The sequence below is a fragment of the Bombina bombina genome, chromosome 6 (assembly GCF_027579735.1).
Source record: "Bombina bombina isolate aBomBom1 chromosome 6, aBomBom1.pri, whole genome shotgun sequence".
NCBI classification, from domain to species: Eukaryota; Metazoa; Chordata; class Amphibia; order Anura; family Bombinatoridae; genus Bombina; species Bombina bombina.
The window spans coordinates 36,104,767-36,126,068 of NC_069504.1; the positions used below are offsets into that span (position 1 = coordinate 36,104,767).

General features: G+C 40.5%; 1 protein-coding gene across 3 annotated transcripts in view; it reads right to left on the minus strand.

The window, feature by feature from the left end:
- Positions 1-21,302, minus strand: part of LOC128662561 (complement C3) — a 568,605-nt gene that overhangs the window by 366,338 nt on the left and 180,965 nt on the right. For all 3 annotated transcript variants that reach the window (XM_053716362.1, XM_053716361.1, XM_053716360.1), the window contains exons 10-11: positions 18,935-19,050; positions 18,195-18,341 (exon numbers count right to left, since the gene is read on the minus strand). In XM_053716362.1, coding sequence (XP_053572337.1) covers positions 18,195-18,341; positions 18,935-19,050 — 263 coding nt within the window. The remainder of the gene's footprint in view (positions 1-18,194; positions 18,342-18,934; positions 19,051-21,302) is intronic.

Here is a 21,302-nt window from a genome sequence, read left to right on the forward strand (position 1 = left end):
CAACTAACTTTGCCTGTCTGCGGTAAGAGACTTTCATCTTGTATCACTTCATTTCATTCCATGTTTACCTGAACCGGCTATTTTTATGTACTGCGACTTCGTAGCTATCGATCAGTGAATCTGTTGTGTGAGTGTGTGAAGACGGATGTATGTTTTGGAAACAGTTTAAACATAAACTAACTCTGCCAAAATTATACACTGAAGCCTAAATCTTGTCATTATTATTGCTTTATTTCCTGAACTTGAATATTAAACTCATCGAGTCATTTAAAGGTACAGCCTAAGTATCTGAACTTTCACATTCTACTACCATCTATAATAATTTGCTCACTGATATATTCCTCTATATCAAGTTAAATATATTAGAGGGATATTATCAAAAGAGCAACAAATACTATTCACCTCAAACCAAGAAAGTTGTTTCAGGTGTAACAGTATTCTCAGGCCTCAAATTGGGCCCTGCTGGAAATCTCCTATTAACATGGATTCAGCTGAGATCCAGAAGGCATTTAATAACGTACATCAAAAACTGGATTATTTAGCCCGTGGCCTAACGGAGGTACAAGCAGAGACCACCACTTTAAAAGCATTAATGAAAGAATGCTTAACCCCAAAAGCAGCTGAGATACCAGAACCACAGGTTCATACTCCAATGTTATTTTCTGGCAAGAGATCCACCTTTAGAGATTTCAAAAATGCCTGTAATTTGTTGTATACTTTGAAACCCCGCACTTATCATAGTGAAAGAATCAAAGTGTGCACAACCATTTCATATCTCACAGGTGAGCCCCGCACTTGGGCAAATAGATTTTTTGAATCTAACAACCCAATCCTAGACTCCTTACAGGAGTTCTTCTCAGCTATGTCCGAACTATATGAGGACACTCATACCCAAATAATAGCTGAAACCAAACTCCATTCTTTAAAACAGGGAAAACGCACTGTGGAGGAATACACTACTGACTTCCAGCTCTGGGCAACCGACTCCCAGTGGAATGAGGTAAGCCTCCGAAATCAGTTCCGGTTGGGACTATCAGAATTATTAAAGGATGAATTATCCAGACTGGACATGCCGGAAACATTATCAGGTCTAATAAAGCTCAGTACTACTTTGGATAGAAGAATCAGAGAACGAAAAGCTGAAAAAGGGAATTTTGAAAACCTTCCAAGACCTCACTATTCAACTCCCCATCAGGAGAAAAATATCTCAAGTACTACTCCAATGGAAATAGGAGCCATAAAAGGACCTTTAACCCTTCTAGAGAAGACAAGAAGGAGACTTTCAAATTTGTGCATGTACTGCGCAAATGAGGATCATTCAGTATCAGTCTGTCCCCTACTGGAAAAACAGAAGAGGGGTAAGAAAATTAACTTAAGACATCTTCATATTGACAATAAAACAAATCAATTAACCACTTCTCTCTCTTTACAGTGGGATCAAAACAACCTTCAGACTAAGGCACTTATCGACTCAGGGGCTTCTGGGGTTTATATAAACACTGATTATGTTATAGCAAATAAAATACCCACGGTGTGCAAACAAAACCCTGTGTTTGTCAAGTTAATAGATGGATCTTCTGTACAGAGAGGACCCATAACACATCACACTATACCTCTTCTGATAACCACTTCTACAGCACATACTGAATATATCTCATTTGATATTATCCCTATTGCTTTTCACACAATAATTTTAGGTTACACTTGGTTAAAAACTCATAATCCTAAAATAAACTGGTCTCTCCATGATATCAAGTTAGATTCAGACTATTGTCAAAAGACATGTTATCCACATACTATTATAGGTAACCTACAAACTATTCCAGAGGTTTATCAGGATTTGGAGGATGTCTTTGACTTGAAAGAGGCTGAAAATTTACCCCCTCATAGGTCATTTGACTGCCCAATTGAAATAATTCCTGGTTCTCAGATTCCACATGGAAGAATTTATCCCATGTCTCAACAAGAACTTAAACAATTACGAACATATTTAGATGACAATTTACACAAGGGGTTCATCACACATTCCACCTCACCTGCAGCTGCAGGTTTATTCTTTGTGAAAAACAAAGATGGCTCATTAAGACCTATCATTGATTACAGAGCTTTGAATAGTATTACAGTGAAAAATCGTTACCCTTTACCTTTAATTCCCGAATTGTTAGAAAGACTTACAGACGCCACAATATTCACAAAACTTGATCTCAAAGGCGCATATAACCTAATTCGTATAAAAGAAGGAGATGAGTGGAAAACAGCTTTCCGCACCAGATATGGGTTATATCAATACAATGTCATGCCTTTCGGGTTATGTAATGCCCCGGCAACTTTCCAACATTTTATCAATGAAATTTTCCATGATTTGATAGACTCATGTGTTATCATTTACTTGGACGACATTTTGATTTACTCCAAAACCCTGTCTGAACATGAGAAACATGTGAGATGGGTACTTACAAGACTCAGACAACATAAATTGTACGCAAAACAGGAAAAATGCATATTCCATTCCAACCACATAAAATTCCTAGGGTACATTATCACACCGAACCAGATTCAAATGGACCCAGAAAAGATTACAACCATCTTAGACTGGCCAGTACCAACTACACGGAGGGCATTACAAAGATTCCTTGGGTTCGCAAACTTTTATAGGAAGTTTATTGATAATTTCTCCTCCATTGTAAAACCACTCACGCAACTAACAAGTAGTAAGACAAAGTTTGTTTGGTCAGATAAGACTCAGATCTCTTTTGAGTTTTTAAAGAAATCTTTCACTACTGCACCAGTTTTAACTTTACCAGATTATCAATTACCTTTCATTCTAGAAGTTGATGCATCCAATTCTGGTATTGGAGCAGTATTATCTCAACAGAACAAGATCACTAAACTCCAACATCCCATAGCTTTTTATTCTAAAACCTACTTACCAGCAGAAAGAAATTACAGCATTGGGGATAAAGAGTTGTTAGCGATTAAAATGTCGTTGGAACATTGGAGACACCTTTTAGAGGGAACTACACAGCCTTTTACAATCTATACTGATCACAAAAATTTAGAGTATTTGAAGAAAAACAAAACATTGTCTGCCCGTCAGGTTCGTTGGTCTTTATTTCTAGACCGTTTTAATTTTCAGTTAACTTACAAACCAGGTTCTTCAAACGTTAAAGCAGACGCTCTATCCCGACAGTACGATCACCAACCTAATATGATAGTACCCACACCTATAATACCAGATTACAAATTTATAGGAGTTCTCACTACATTTGAGTCAGAAGTACTAAACGCTCTTGTTAATGACAATAACATACCTCCCTCTTGCACTAAAGATCCATCAACTGGATTGTTTTATCACAGAGACAAATTATATGTACCCGAATCTATCAGAAAAACTGTATTATCATATACACATGACAATGTAATGGCCGGACATATGGGAATACAAAAAACACTTGAACTAACAAAAAGGTATTTTTGGTGGCCACAAATGATACTATTTATTAATAACTATGTATCATCCTGTGATGTCTGTGCCCGTAATAAAGTTGAACATAAAAAACCTATTGGTTTGTTAACATCTATACCAATACCTGATAAACCCTGGACAATGATCTCAATGGATTTCATTGTTGATCTCCCAAAATCACAAAAATACAATACGATATTCGTTGTGGTTGATCACTTAACTAAACTTGCACATTTTATCCCTTTGCAATCTTTACCTACATCTAAGGCTACTGCACAAACCTTCATAGATTCCATTGTGCGCCTTCATGGTTTACCCAGAATAATAATTTCAGATCGTGGAACTCAATTCACTTCTGCTTTTTGGAGATCTTTATGTCAATTGTTAAAAATTGAGCCCAGATATTCAACTTCATTCCACCCCCAGACCAATGGTTTGACAGAAAGATTGAATCAAACCCTGGAGCAATACCTGAGGTGCTATATTACACACCTACAAGATGATTGGATCACATACCTACCATTGGCTGAATTCTCTTATAATAATTCTATCTCATCTTCTACCAAGATGACGCCATTTTTTGCCACTTATGGATATCATCCAACATCTATAACCTTATCACATACAACAGTTAATTCACCTAGTGCCACTGAGTACACATCATCTTTACAGGAGAGAATGGACATTTTAAAAAAACATCTCATTGAAGCCAAAGACAGACAGAAATACTACTACGATCAAAAACACAGAGAGTCAACAAAGTACAAGATTGGAGATCTTGTCTTACTTTCTACTAAACATCTGAACATGCAACTACCAAGTAAGAAACTAGGTAATCAGTTTATTGGTCCTTATCCCATTGAAAAAATCATAAATGAAAATGCACTTAAACTCACTCTACCTAATGACTTTAGAATACATAATGTCTTCCATGTTTCGTTACTGAAGCCTTATAGATTGGATCCCTTAAGGCAGGTTGGAGTCCCTCCACCTCCTATTCTCCTGGAAGATCACGAAGAGTTCGAGGTCGATAGGATTCTTGATTCTCGAATTCGTAGACATCGATTGGAGTATTTAATTAAATGGAAAGGATATGGTCCTGAAGACAATTCTTGGCAACCACATTCGGAGATCCATGCACCTGTGTTGCTTAGACGTTTTCATCGCAAGTATCCTTTCAAACCTCACCTGGGGTCTCTCGGGGTGGTCCCTTGAGGGGGGGAAATGTGATATCCCTTTAAGGTATATCCTCCCATTATCCTCTCCACCCTATTTAACCTCGCTTTCAACACACATTCATTGCCTGAGAATTGTTGTTTTCTGTCATAGAGGTATCACAACCTGTGTTACCTTAGACGAATCCTGTTACCTTTCAGGTCAATCTCTGATTCTGTGTCTCACTAAAGATTTTCTAAGCTTGTTTGCTTTTTGCACTTTCATCGTGAACCTGTCATCTGTTTCCGAGCTTACCGGGTCATTCTCACTCTCAGCGTACCATCGCTCACACACGCCAAGCCATATCCGGAAGTGAGTCACACTCGCACACCTTCACTGCTGCTGCCGCACCTAACAGCTACATTGGACCGCTCCGTAGTAAGTTACTTAACAACTAACTTTGCCTGTCTGCGGTAAGAGACTTTCATCTTGTATCACTTCATTTCATTCCATGTTTACCTGAACCGGCTATTTTTATGTACTGCGACTTCGTAGCTATCGATCAGTGAATCTGTTGTGTGAGTGTGTGAAGACGGATGTATGTTTTGGAAACAGTTTAAACATAAACTAACTCTGCCAAAATTATACACTGAAGCCTAAATCTTGTCATTATTATTGCTTTATTTCCTGAACTTGAATATTAAACTCATCGAGTCATTTAAAGGTACAGCCTAAGTATCTGAACTTTCACATTCTACTACCATCTATAATAATTTGCTCACTGATATATTCCAATATAAAGAGTTAAATATATTAGAGGGATATTATCAAAAGAGCAACAAATACTATTCACCTCAAACCAAGAAAGTTGTTTCAGGTGTAACAGTTGCATATGAGTGAGTTCACATAGTTTGGTCCAGAAACGTGAGGTGAACTGAGTGCCTCTATCGGTGGTTATGATGGTAGGGAAACCATGGAGTCTAACTATGTTATCCAGAAAGAGCAGAGCTGTCTCAGACGAAGTGGGGAGTTTGTGAAAAGGTATGAAGTGTCCCATCTTGGTAAGTAAGTCGACTACAACTATGATAGTGGTGTGATTGTGGGAATTGGGTAGTTCAACGATATAATCCATGGAGATGTGTTGCCATGGTCTGGTTGGAGCTGGTATAGGAATCAGTAGACCATAAGGAGGTATTCTTTCTGGCTTGGATACAGAGCAAATCTGACAGGAACGAATGAAACTCTGCACAGAGTCCTTTTGCTTGGGCCACCAGAAGGACCTTGAAATTATTTCTAAGGTACGTCGTATGCCAGGATGTCCAGATAGCGGGGTGTCATGATGGATCTGAATAATTGAAGTTCTCATAGGTTCAGGAACATAGATTTTTTGGTCATGATAGAATAAAGAATTCTTTTTTATCAAATTGTATGAAGATGGGGGGTTTTCCATTGTTGTATGTCTTTTCAATTCTGATATCATATCAGTGGTAAGTCCAATGAAACGCTCATGAGGTATAATGGTAGTCTGTGTATCTAGTGGAGTAAGTCTTTCGGGTAGACGGGACAGAGCGTCTGCTTTGCCATTCCTTGAAGCTGGTCGGTAAACTATGTTGAAATTAAAACGGGAGAAGAACAGACTCCATCGTACCTGTCTTGCAGATAAGGTTTTACTGGTTTGTAGGTATACTAGGTTCCTGTGGTCTGTTAAAATTAAGATTGGATATTTAGTGCCTTCAAGGAGATGCCTCCAGTTTTCTAAGGCATCTCACGGGATGAATAGGATCCTTAAGGGACTTTTGTTGGGATAAAACTGCCCCCAGAGCAAAATCCGAAGAATCAACCTCTAAGATATACTGTAAGGATGGATCCGGAAAGTTCAAGATAGGTGCAGAGGTGAACTTCGTCTTTAGTAAGTTGAAAGCAAGATCTGCTTTTTCGTTCCAAATATAAGGTACATTAGTGCTGGTCAAAGTTGTCAATGGTTTGGCTACTTTAGAGAAATCTTTAATAAATTTTCTGTAGTAGTTCGCAAACCCTAAGAATTTTTGTAGGTCTTTCCTGGATTTAGGAACTGTCCAATTCTTTACTGCTTCAACCTTTTGTGTTTGCATAGTAACCCCAGTGGGAGAGATGTCGTACCCAAGGAAAGAGACATGATCTGTATGGAATAGACACTTTTCCAGTTTGGCATAAAGTTTTATGTTCTCTAAGCCGTGATAATACCTTTCGGACATGTTTGATGTGTTCATTCAGATCTTTAGAATAAATTAGGATATCGTCTAGGTAGATGACTAAACAGACGTCGAGTAAATCCCTGAACACATCATTGATAAAGTGCTGAAAAGTAGCTGGTGCATTGCACAGTCCGAAAGGCATTACAAGATACTCATATAGGCCGTACCTGGTTCTGAAAGCAGTTAACCATTCCTGGCCCTCCTTTATCCTCACCAAGTTATACGCTCCCCTGAGGTCAAGTTTAGTATAGATCTTTGCTTCAGATAGACGTTCAATCAACTCCGGGATCAGAGGGAGAGGGTAGCGGTTCTTGATTGTACGTTTATTCAGCTCCCGGTAGTCGATTATAGGTCTAAGTGTAGAGTCCTTGTTTCGGACAAAGAACATCCCAGCGCCAGCAGGAGAGGTCAAAGTCCTGATGAAACCTTTTCTGAGGTTCTCTTCCAAATATTCTTTTAGATGAACTAATTCGGGTTGGCTCATAGGGTAGAGATGTCCGTATGGGATGGTGGAACCTGGTAGTAATTCGATCGGACAATCATACGGACGATGAGGTGGAAGATTTTCTGCCTCGGTTTTACTAAAAACATCTGCGAAGTCAGAGTAGTGTGATGGAATCTCAGGCACGTAAATCTCAGACTGTTGATCAGTCTGAAGTATGCTATGGTTAGGCAAACAAGTCTGTGAGCAGTAATCGGAATTGAACTGATTAGAGAAAGGGGACCATACAATCTGTGGGTTGTGTTGTTGTAACCACTTAATACCGAGAACCACAGGGAAAAGAGGAGATCTTAAAACCTCGAAAGAGATTAATTCAGTGTGACCATTAATGTTAACAGTGATAGGAACAGTTTGGTGGGTTATAGGACCTGTTTTGGGTGCGGAACCATCAATCATACGAATGGAGACAGGGTTATGCTTTAGAATAGTAGGTATTTTATTTGCTTTTACAACATGTTGGTCTATAAAACAACCATAAGCTCCAGAGTCGATTATAGCGTCAGTCGTCACTTGATCTTGCTCCCACAACATAGCATAAGTATTCAAACGGCAAGATTGTACAGAGGAATTAATTTGTAAAAACTTACTTTTCTTAGTTTTCTGAAGTATGGGACAATCTTGTACTGAGTGGGATGGACTAGCACAATACATACAGAGATTTTTTATTTTCCTGCGATAGCGTTCTTCTGAAGTCAGAGGCCCTCTGACTGCACCTATTTCCATAGGAGTAGGAGTGGTTCTTGGTTGGGTAGTTGAAGGTATGGCTGGAATGTTAAAACCCTTTGGACGCACATCTGTAGAAAATTTCTCAGCTTTCCTTTCGCGTAGTCTTCGGTCTAATTGTTGAGCAGTTTTCATGATGGCCTCCAGTGATTTTGGGAGCTCTATTCTGGCTAGTTCATCTTTTAATGCCTCCGAAAGACCTAAGCGAAACTGGTTACGTAAGGCAATTTGACTCCATTGAGTGTCTACAGCATACAGTTTGAAATCGGTTATGTAGTCCTCAACAGGTCTTTTGCCTTGTTTCAGGCTTCTCATAGATGCTTCGGCAGACGTCTGGACATCGGTGTCATGAAACAGTTCATCCATTGCATTGAAGAAATCTGTTAGAGTGGCTAATGCCGGATCATTATGCTCGCACAGATTATCTGCCCATGTGCGTGGCTCAGCTCTCAGAAATGAAATGGTACTGAGTACCTTGATTCTCTCAGTAGGGTAGCTACGAGGTCTTAAATTAAATAGAAGGTGGCAGGAATTTTTAAACTGTCTATAGTTTTTCCTGTTGCCGGAGAAAGGTTCTGGTAATGATACCGATGGTTCAGAGGTTTGTAGTACCTGTGAGGGTTGTGGAGATATGGACTCGCTGATAATACCCCTTAGAGATTGATTTTCAACCTGTAGGTCGTGCACAGCCTGGGCTAACTGATCCACCTTTTGGGATAAATTGTATACTATTTGTGGAAGCTCTGCTGGTTCCATGACGGGCTTAGTATTATGTGAGGTTATCTCAAACTTAATTTACTATAGATTCTGGAACTCAATTGCAGAGTAATAATGTTTAAATGTATCACTGTTCCAAATATGAGTTCACTATTGAGGAGTGAAATCCCAGCAAGAATAGTGCAAAATCAATATGATGGACAAATATTCCAATGTGGATTGATTCAAATGTTCCTTAATTAAGAACACTGAAAACATATGGTATGTGTAAAATAATAGCATAAACAGTTTATCGAATACTTCAATCAATATGTTGCAGACTGAAAACAGATACAAAGATACAGGGTGCTGAGAATGTCAATTCAGGAAATTGGTAATCCTTATAACTCCAATAGGATTTTATAACACAAAGTCTTACAGCACCTCTTAGTATGGTAACATTAAACTGAGGTGTATCACTTTAAGAGGATTAGACTTGCTTGCAGTTATTCAACTACGTATGGAAATGATACTTTGTAAGAAAAGCAACAAAAGATACTTGCGGTACAGGTTGGTTAATCCGCCCTCCGGTCAGCTGACAATGATAGCCGTTACTCCTGAAAAGTACTTGCAAACAAAGCAGGAGGAGAGTATTGAGAAGTGAGCTGATCTGTGCGGCAATCTCCGGTCTGATGCTTGAGGCTCTGTATGCTGAATTAGCTGCAGCAGAGGGAGAAGTGACAGTTTGCAGCTGCTGCTGCAGATTCAGTGTTGATTCAGCACAAGTAAAAATGCAGGTGAGAAAAGTTTAGTGGAAATTAGGGAACTGTAGCGAAAGATTCACACTGTCTTCCTTTTCAGAATACTGGCAGACAAATTCAGAAGTAGGTGAATAAAGGTTAAAGTCCACTTCCACTGAGAATAGATGAAACTTTAAATTGTAATCCAAAATAGAGGCTTGCAACAGGAACACAAGCAGGGCTCAGGTAAAGGTAGATTACACTACAAAATACTAAGCAAGGAGCCACAGGAAATTGTGGAACTTATAACCTAGGCAACCAATGAGAAAGTTCCTATGCAAATCCCTGCTTAAAGGCACAGTAACCCTGACACAAACATTGGAAATAAATTCCATTAATAAATATTTGCTTCTTTTGCACATTGGGGAAATCTGTATCCCTAAAAATTAAACCTGATCCCTTAAGTGTAACCACGACCCTATATCTCCACCCTTTCTGTTTTTGCACAGGACAAGCTGGGATGCAGGGATGTGCTGCCTAGCTATCAGTCCCTAAGCAGCACTACAAATATGCGTCAATGGCAGGCAGTGAAGAATCGCAGCCAGATGATTATGGATGATCTACGGAGCCAACCCATCTGAAGCAGCAATCTGGATAACGAACGCCAAGGTGGTGAAGCAGATCACCAGGTATCGGACTAATCGGACGGCTGAGCTGCTGGGATCAGATACCTCTAAATGGGAAGTTCTGATATGGGACTTTGAGCGGCAAGTCAAAGTTGCCCTTGCTGTGCTAGGAGGGCCAGTTCCAGAGAATATGTGCCTGGAATGGAGACCCCTGATTCGGCTAGAGATGTGGGAAGATGCATTGGAGAATTGGTATGGCTGTAGAGGCAAAGTCCTGCCCTCCCCATAACAGCTCTTCGGGGACAAGGTAAACTTGCGGCTCTGCTTATTGAAAGGACGACCCACAGGTAAGGGGATAGCCGAGCTGAAGTGTCTGGTGCAAAGAGAGGTCGAGCTTGAGGATCGGTACAGAGCATTATATTGGTTTGCAGATAGGTGGCAGTCGAGGGCAAAAAGTGCACTATTCCCCGGAAGGTGATGACTTTGGCGGCCCGGCTTATTATGGGAAGCATTTTAGGAGAAAGTTGACTTTGGCAGTTCCGAGGGATATCGATTCTGAGGCATTCAAAGTAAGAGGCAGGAGGCCATCGAAAGCACTTGTCTTGGAGCGTGACCTGACATGGCTTATCTAACAGGAATGGTACTTCGAGGTGGATTACCTAGAACTGCAGGAAAGTGGTCCTTTATGTACTACAGAGGTAACGGATTTAGTGGACTTGATATAAATGGATGTTGGCCAGGAGGTGTGGATGAGACGGTGGTCTCCACCCCTGGAGTGCAGAGATGCGGGGAAGTCAGCCCAGACCCCAAACCCCTGACATGGGGACCCTAGTCACCCTGTTATCTTTCCAGCAGGACCCAGAGATTGGGAATCTAATTGACTTTTCCTCTGAGGTGTCAGATGTGGATTACCCAGCAGAAGAGCAGGCAACAGGGCAGAGTGTTGTTGGCATCTGCCCACCCCTAACTGGCGTCCCAGAAAACAGGAATGAGAGCCTCACGCTGGCACAGGGACCAGAAGAGCATGCATCTATCCCAGCGGATGAGCTGGCATTGGGACTGAGAGATGTCAGCCTCTCCCTGCAAGCAATGGGGGATTTATATTGAGTACAAGTGGATGGGACTAGTCTCCACCTGTATTCCCCAGGGATGCTGGGCAGTTGACCCAGATCCGCAGCTGCATGTTGGAGTGAGCCCAGTCACCCTGTCTTCTCTCCAGTAAATGAAAGGACTCCAGGGAGAAGGAACAGTCGACACTTCTCCCCAGTGTCGAGTATGTTCTATGAGAGAGGCAGAGGTCGGCCCGGTGAGTGATGCTCTGTTCGGGACAATTTGTTTGGGGTACTGTGTGGATTTGGGCATTGGGGGAATGGATCTATGGACTAACTTCAAAATCAACCTGTCTGGGGTCTCCTCCTGTGTTAGTCTCCTTCCGAATGGGGAGATATGTGATGTGAGTCACCATGATCTGGGGGCCTGTCACAGAACACTCTTTGGGCAGGGGGTACATGGGCTTAATGATACCCAGAGACTGCATGGAAATGTGGAATTTTATATGCCAGACACCCCATGTACTGTGACTCAATAAACCAAGTGAGCATAAAGGACTTAATAGTTAATAAGAGCTGTTTTTATATTTTCTTATAAGAGGTGTTTTATTTACGTTTCAGATCTGATTGTGTCTCAGGAGTCTTTCTGGGTAAACTGATTGTGTTCCTGTGTGATTATGTTAACTAGACTGCCCAACATCAGATTGTCTGAGTAAACTTTCTTCCCCAGTTAATTAACTTGATATGTTAATCTGTTTTACTGTTGTGAATAGACAATTGTTTAGAGGTGTTTGCATTGTTCATATGTTTGTTTTACTATTTAACCAATTCCCTCTGTATGCTGAAGCTCTGTGGCTTTGGAATGCCAGGCTGTATAAATGTGTGTGCTGCTTTTAAATAAAGTGTTCATTTTGTGTTCAGAAACCTGAGTGTTGTCTCAGTTCTGTTCACCTCTATAACTTTAGACTGCAGTCAAAGGGGGATACCAGGAGCTATTGCTCTGGATAAAAGGATGTCCAGGACAAGGAAACTGTTCTGACGGAGGTGCTCATTCGGAGTACCAGGCGGTCCGTCACAATGTAAATTAGATATTTGTTTAAAATTGCATGCTCTATCTAAAACATGAAAGTTTAATTTTGACATTATTTTTCATTGTTACACAGACACCTTTATCAAATGTTGTACATGCTGACAAAAACAAATGATACCAACATTCCAAACAACTCCACAATTTTTTTTTTTACTGTGTTAAATGTAGAAAAACAAGATATGTATCAAATTTCTCAAAGCAATTATTATTTTTTTGGGGGGTGGAAGGATTGGGGGCCCTCCTTAGATTCTTGTACCTGGGCCTTGTGGTTTCTAGTTACGCCTCTGATTTAGGGGTTATTAGAGTTAGGTGTCTTAGCAGTTTTTGGGGTTAAAAGTAGTGGATTTTAGGGCTTCATTGTGATTAGGTTTATGGCATTTAGGGGTTAATAGAGTTTGGAACTATGGTGTTATAAGGGTTAATTGTGATGGTGTTACGGCGGTTTAGGAGTTTATTGCGTTGGGGTATGAGAGACTGTCATGCTTTTAGCGGCTATTACTCGTCATGGTAATAGTTTACATCATCTTTTAAAAAAACGGCATTAAAAGTTGATAAATCAGCTTGTAATAAGGTAATTGAGTTAGCATAAGTAGACAACGCGCTAATTTAGGTGTGTGCTTAGGAACAATCCGGATAAATTTGATAAAATGGATAAGGCTCTACTTGCCCCTATGTGTTTACGTCCCGGATAAGTGGTTAACCACAAAGGTAAAGTCCACTGCAGCTCCCAAGCTGCAAACCACTAAGGGTTAACCACAGTAAGTGTAAGCGCCAGTAATGCCAAAACACTTACAAATAAGTCCTCATAGCTCAGTCACCAATGGGAATGGTTCATTTTATGGGAATTCAAGGTCACTGTGATACTTCTGCAAACTAACGGCTAGATTTGGAGTTTTGTCGGTAACGACCCGAAAAACTAACGCCCGCGTTTTACTGGCTGCACCATAAAATTAACTCTGGTATTGAGAGTCCAAAAAAAGGCTGCGTTAGGCTCCAAAAAAGGAGCGTAGAGCATTTTTAACGCAGCTTCAACTCTCGATACCAGAGTTGCTTACGCAAGCGGCCAGCCTCAAAAACGTGCTCGTGCACAATTCCCCCATAGGAAACAATGGGGCTGTTTGAGCTGAAAAAAAACCTAACACCTGCAAAAAAGCAGCGTTAAGCTCCTAACGCGGCCCCATTGTTTCCTATGGGGGAACACTTCCTACGTCTGCACCTAACACCCTAACATGTACCCCGAGTCTAAACACCCCTACCCTTACACTTATTAACCCCTAATCTGCCGCCCCCGCTATCGCTGACCCCTGCATATTATTTTTAACCCCTAATCTGCCACTCCGTAAACCGCCGCTACTTACATTATAGCTATGTACCCCTAATCTGCTGCCCCTAACACCGCCGACCCCTATATTATATTTATTAACCCCTAATCTGCCGCCCACAACGTCGCCGCCAGCAACCTACACTTATTAACCCCTAATATGCCGACCGCCAAGCGCCGCCACCTACGTTATCCTTATGTACCCCTAATCTGCTGCCCCTAACACCGACGACCCCTATATTATATTTATTACCCCCTAATCTGCCCCCCTCAACGTCGCCTACACCTGCCTACACTTATTAACCCCTAATCTGCCGAGCGGACCGCACCGCTACTATAATAAATGGATTAACCCCTAAAGCTAAGTCTAACCCTAACACTAACACCCCCCTAAATTAAATATAATGTAAATCTAACGAAATTAATTAACTCTTATTAAATAACTTATTCCTATTTAAACCTAAATACTTACCTGTAAAATAAACCCTAATATAGCTACAATATAAATTATAATTACATTGTAGCTATTTTAGGATTAATATTTATTTTACAGGCAACTTTGTAATTATTTTAACCAGGTACAATAGCTATTAAATAGTTAAGAACCATTTAATAGTTACCTAGTTAAAATAATAACAAAATTACCTGTAAAAAAAATCCTAACCTAAGTTACAATTAAACCTAACACTACACTATCATTAAATTAATTAAATAAAATTCCTACAATTACCTACAATAAAACCTAATACTACACTATCAATAAATAAATTAAATACAATTCCTACAAATAACTACAATGAAATAAACTAACTAAAGTACAAAAAATAAAAAAGAACTGTTACAAAAAATAAAAAAATATTTACAAACATCTGAAAAATATTACAACAATTTTAAACTAATTACACCTACTCTAAGCCCCCTAATAAAATAACAAAGACCCCCAAAATAAAAAAATGCCCTACCCTATTCTAAATTAATAAAGTTAAAAGTTCTTTTACCTTACCAGCCCTGAACAGGGCCCTTTGCGGGGCATGCCCCAAGAAGTTCAGCTCTTTTGCCTGTAAAAAAAAACATACAATACCCCCCCCCAACATTACAACCCACCACCCACATACCCCTAATCTAACCCAAACCCCCCTTAAATAAACCTAACACTAAGCCCCTGAAGATCTTCCTACCTTGTCTTCACCTAACCAGGTATCACCGATCCGTCCTGGCTCCAAAATCTTCATCCAACCCAAGCGGGGGTTGGCGATCCATCATCCGGTGCTGAAGAGGTCCAGAAGAGGCTCCAAAGTCTTCCTCCTATCCGGCAAGAAGAGGACATCCGGACCGGCAAACATCTTCATCCAAGCGGCATCTTCTATCTTCTTCCATCCGGCAAGGAGCGGGTCCATCTTGAAGCAGCCGACGCGGATCCATCCTCTTCTCCCGACGACTAGACGACGAATGACGGTTCCTTTAAGGGACGTCATCCAAGATGGCGTCCCTCGAATTCCGATTGGCTGATAGGATTCTATCAGCCAATCGGAATTAAGGTAGGAATATTCTGATTGGCTGATGGAATCAGCCAATCAGAATCAAGTTCAATCCGATTGGCTGATCCAATCAGCCAATCAGATTGAGCTCACATTCTATTGGCTGTTCCGATCAGCCAATAGAATGCGAGCTCAATCTGATTGGCTGATCGGATCAGCCAATCGGATTGAACTTGATTCTGATTGGCTGATTCCATCAGCCAATCAGAATATTCCTACCTTAATTCCGATTGGCTGATAGAATCCTATCAGCCAATCGGAATTCGAGGGACGCCATCTTGGATGACGTCCCTTAAAGGAACCGTCATTCGTCGTCTAGTCGTCGGGAGAAGAGGATGGATCCGCGTCGGCTGCTTCAAGATGGACCCGCTCCTTGCCGGATGGAAGAAGATAGAAGATGCCGCTTGGATGAAGATGTTTGCCGGTCCGGATGTCCTCTTCTTGCCGGATAGGAGGAAGACTTTGGAGCCTCTTCTGGACCTCTTCAGCACCGGATGATGGATCGCCAACCCCCGCTTGGTTTGGATGAAGATTTTGGAGCCAGGACGGATCGGTGATACCTGGTTAGGTGAAGACAAGGTAGGAAGATCTTCAGGGGCTTAGTGTTAGGTTTATTTAAGGGGGGTTTGGGTTAGATTAGGGGTATGTGGGTGGTGGGTTGTAATGTTGGGGGGGGGGGTATTGTATGTTTTTTTTTACAGGCAAAAGAGCTGAACTTCTTGGGGCATGCCCCGCAAAGGGCCCTGTTCAGGGCTGGTAAGGTAAAAGAGCTTTTAACTTTATTAATTTAGAATAGGGTAGGGCATTTTTTTATTTTGGGGGTCTTTGTTATTTTATTAGGGGGCTTAGAGTAGGTGTAATTAGTTTAAAATTGTTGTAATATTTTTCAGATGTTTGTAAATATTTTTTTATTTTTTGTAACTTAGTTCTTTTTTATTTTTTGTACTTTAGTTAGTTTATTTCATTGTAGTTATTTGTAGGAATTGTATTTAATTTATTTATTGATAGTGTAGTGTTAGGTTTTATTGTAGGTAATTGTAGGTATTTTATTTAATTAATTTAATGATAGTGTAGTGTTAGGTTTAATTGTAACTTAGGTTAGGATTTATTTTACAGGTAATTTTGTTATTATTTTAACTAGGTAACTATTAAATGGTTCTTAACTATTTAATAGCTATTGTACCTGGTTAAAATAATTACAAAGTTGCCTGTAAAATAAATATTAATCCTAAAATAGCTACAATGTAATTATAATTTATATTGTAGCTATATTAGGGTTTATTTTACAGGTAAGTATTTAGCTTTAAATAGGAATAATTTATTTAAGAAGAGTTAATTAATTTCGTTAGATTAAAATTATATTTAATTTAGGGGGGTGTTAGGGTTAGACTTAGCTTTAGGGGTTAATACATTTATTAGAATAGCGGTGAGCTCCGGTCGGCAGATTAGGGGTTAATAATTGAAGTTAGGTGTCGGCGATGTTAGGGAGGGCAGATTAGGGGTTAATACTATTTATGATAGGGTTAGTGAGGCGGATTAGGGGTTAATAAATTTATTATAGTAGCGGTGCGGTCCGCTCGGCAGATTAGGGGTTAATCAGTGTAGGCAGGTGTCGGCGACGTTGAGGGGGGCAGATTAGGGGTTAATAAATATAATATAGGGGTCGGCGGTGTTAGGGGCAGCAGATTAGGGGTACATAGCTATAATGTAGGTGGCGGCGCTTTGCGGTCGGCAGATTAGGGGTTAATTATTGTAAGTAGCTGGCGGCGACGTTGTGGGGGGCAGGTTAGGGGTTAATAAATATAATATAGGGGTCGGCGGTGTTAGGGGCAGCAGATTAGGGGTACATAAGTATAACATAGGTGGCGGTCGGCAGATTAGGGGTTAAAAAAAATTAATCGAGTGGCGGCAATGTGGGGGGACCTCGGTTTAGGGGTACATAGGTAGTTTATGGCTGTTAGGGTACTTTAGGGTACAGTAGTTAAGAGCTTTATGAACCGGCGTTAGCCCAGAAAGCTCTTAACTCCTGCTTTTTTTCTGCGGCTGGAGTTTTGTCGTTAGAGCTCTAACGCTCACTGCAGAAACGACTCTAAATACCGGAGTTAGGAAGATCCCATTGAAAAGATAGGATACGCAATTGACGTAAGGGGATCTGCGGTATGGAAAAGTCGCGGCTGAAAAGTGAGCGTTAGACCCTTTTTTAAGTGACTCCAAATACCGGCGGTAGCCTAAAACCAGCGTTAGGAGCCTCTAACGCTGGTTTTCACGGCTACCGCCAAACTCTAAATCTAGGCCTTATACAGCCCAAAATCCTGCAGTACCGGAAATAACAAAATGAAAAATGACTCTGAGCAATAGGAAATAACTCTAAACAAGAGGAATACATTAACATCAGGCAGCCTTGAAACATATTACAGTTCAATCAGTTATCTCTGTTGTTTTCAGAGCAAAGTCCCCTTCATACGATCAAACATGATCAAACAAGTCTTAGTCTGCTGTTTTTAATGTTTAAGTGGCAACATCACAATTCACTTACAATATTTTTCTTTTAGATATTAATACTACTATCTAACAAGTTGTTATGTGTAAAATAATCAAGAACAACACAAATGCAAAAGAGTGCACCAGTGGTCACAAAACTTGTAAAACAAAGCATTGTGTAGGCCTGGGGCAGAAGAAGAACAGACTAGACCCAAAGGCAAATATATTCACTATATTTAACTCTGTATGATGATATTTAAAGGGACATTCTGCTCAAAATTTAAATTCACATAGATTAGTTACGTTTGAAAAGAAATATATTTGCAATATACATGTAGTCAAAAATGCTTCTAGTAAAAGTAATCACTATTTTAGTGTTAGCATTTTTCTCTGCTTGTGCTTGTGAAGCATAGATAAATATAGTGCACCAGCATTTTAACTATTGCAGCTGTTTAGAGCACTAGTGGGGCTTGTATTGTGTCAACAATTAACAAATTAAGTCGTTATCAGATGGTAAAAGCACCTTGGGCCATATGTGCTGTAGTTGTATATAGAAACGTATATGTGACTCACGGTTATAAGCAGAGCGCCTGCATCTGAACGTGTGCTCAGTTTTAGTCTTACAATTCCCTCTTCTTTGGTGATTCCTCTAATATTAAATGGTTTAGCCACTACGGGGACCCCAACTGCAGGAGAACCATCTGGATTTGTAACATAGACCTGGGGGAGGAATAGTTAAATTTAATGAGGAGAAAGGAAAAGAATTATGTGGGTTTTCCCAAAGACTTGGGTTAAATGGATATCAAACTCATTATATTGATACTGGTAAAAGTACAATAAGTGTTACAGGTAAAGACTGCCTTTGATCTGTTGAACTGTTTGTGCAATGCCGCAGATTTGTGGCCAATCGGCCGCTAGCAGAGAGTGTCAATCAACCCAATCATACACAATTGGGCGGATTGCAAACCGCAGCCTTAGGTGAGGCATATGAGTTAAGGAGCAGCATGGAAACAGTTACATTGGGGCCGATATGGGGGTTGTTTAATCGGCCCCTGAGACTGAAAAGCAGTTATATAAAGAATGAAGAGAAAAGAGAAATAGATACCATAAGACACAATGGGTATCTTGAGAATACAGGTGATAGAAAATGAACATGCTGTATTACTACCTCATTTGATATAAAGACAGATTTCACCAGCCAATACTGTGAAAGGCCGACTGATTAGCACAGAGAGACAGGTATCCCATGACAGTACTGAAAAGCAAGGAGAACACAACAGAGTGACATGGACAACCATATACCAAACATATACCAGAAGGTCGTAGGGCAGACCAGGCTTGAAATACTTGGGAGTTTTAGTGAAAAGGATTTTATAAGGAGACGTCACAATAAAAATATTCTCCAGCTGAGCTTCAACAATATCACTTCCTGCAAGAGTGAAAGACAGATGTGGTTAGTTAGTCTGCTTCAGTAAAAAAGCTCAAAAAGGTATCAAAAACGTTAACTGCTTTAGCTTTATTTGATGTCTTTGCAAAGTATCACATAAATTACAGAACAGTGGCAAAGCTTTTTATTTAAACTCCCTGTACAGCACAAGAGTAGTGAATTATAGTCTAACCTCACTGTACAGCACAACAATAGTGCACATATAGTCTAACCTCACTGTACAGCACAACAGTAGTGCACATATAGTCTAACCTCACTGTACAGCACAACAGTAGTGCACATATAGTCTAACCTCACTGTACAGCACAACAGTAGTGCACATACAGTCTAACCTCACTGTACAGCACAACAGTAGTGCACATATAGTCTCACCTCACTGTACAGCACAAGAGTAGTGCACGTATAATCTAACCTCACTGTACAGCACAACAGTAGTGCACATATAGTCTAACCTCACTGTACAGCACAAGAGTAGTGCACGTATAGTCTAACCTCACTGTACAGCACAACAGTAGTGCACATATAGTCTAACCTCACTGTACAGCACAACAGTAGTGCACATATAGTCTAACCTCACTGTACAGCACAAGAGTAGTGCACATATAGTCTAACCTCACTGTACAGCACAACAGTAGTGCACATATAGTCTAACCTCACTGTACAGCACAACAGTAGTGCACATACAGTCTAACCTCACTGTACAGCACAACAGTAGTGCACATATAGTCTCACCTCACTGTACAGCACAAGAGTAGTGCACGTATAATCTAACCTCACTGTACAGCACAACAGTAGTGCACATATAGTCTAACCTCACTGTACAGCACAAGAGTAGTGCACGTATAGTCTAACCTCACTGTACAGCACAACAGTAGTGCACATATAGTCTAACCTCACTGTACAGCACAACAGTAGTGCACATATAGTCTAACCTCACTGTACAGCACAACAGTAGTGCACATATAGTCTAACCTCACTGTACAGCACAACAGTAGTGCACATATAGTCTAACCTCACTGTACAGCATAACAGTAGTGCACTATAGTCTAACCTCACTGTACGGCACAAGAGTAGTGAATTATAGTCTAACCTCACTGTATAGCACAACAGTAGTGCACATATAGTCTAACCTCACTGTACAGCACAACAGTAGTGCACATATAGTCTAACCTCACTGTACAGCACAACAGTAGTGCACATATAGTCTAACCTCACTGTACAGCACAACAGTAGTGCACATATAGTCTAACCTCACTGTACAGCACAACAGTAGTGCACATATAGTCTAACCTCACTGTACAGCACAACAGTAGTGCACATATAGTCTAACCTCACTGTACAGCATAACAGTAGTGCACTATAGTCTAACCTCACTGTACGGCACAAGAGTAGTGAATTATAGTCTAACCTCACTGTACAGCACAACAGTAGTGCACATATAGTCTAACCTCACTGTACAGCACAACAGTAGTGCACATATAGTCTAACCTCACTGTACAGCACAACAGTAGTGCACATATAGTCTAACCTCACTGTACAGCACAACAGTAGTGCACATACAGTCTAACCTCACTGTACAGCACAAGAGTAGTGAATTATAGTCTAACCTCACTGTACAGCAGAACAGTAGTGCACATATAGTCTAACCTCACTGTACAGCACAACAGTAGTGCACATATAGTCTAACCTCACTGTACAGCACAACAGTAGTGCACATATAGTCTAACCTCACTGTACAGCACAACAGTAGTGCACATATAGTCTAACCTCACTGTACAGCATAACAGTAGTGCACTATAGTCTAACCTCACTGTACAGCACAAGAGTAGTGAATTATAGTCTAACCTCACTGTACAGCACAACAGTAGTGCACATATAGTCTAACCTCACTGTACAGCACAACAGTAGTGCACATATAGTCTAACCTCACTGTACAGCACAACAGTAGTGCACATATAGTCTATCCTCACTGTACAGCACAACAGTAGTGCACATATAGTCTAACCTCACTGTACAGCACAACAGTAGTGCACATATAGTCTAACCTCACTGTACAGCACAACAGTAGTGCACATATAGTCTAACCTCACTGTACAGCACAACAGTAGTGCACATATAGTCTAACCTCACTGTACAGCACAACAGTAGTGCACATATAGTCTAACCTCAATGTACAGCACAACAGTAGTGCACATATAGTCTAACCTCACTGTACAGCACAACAGTAGTGCACA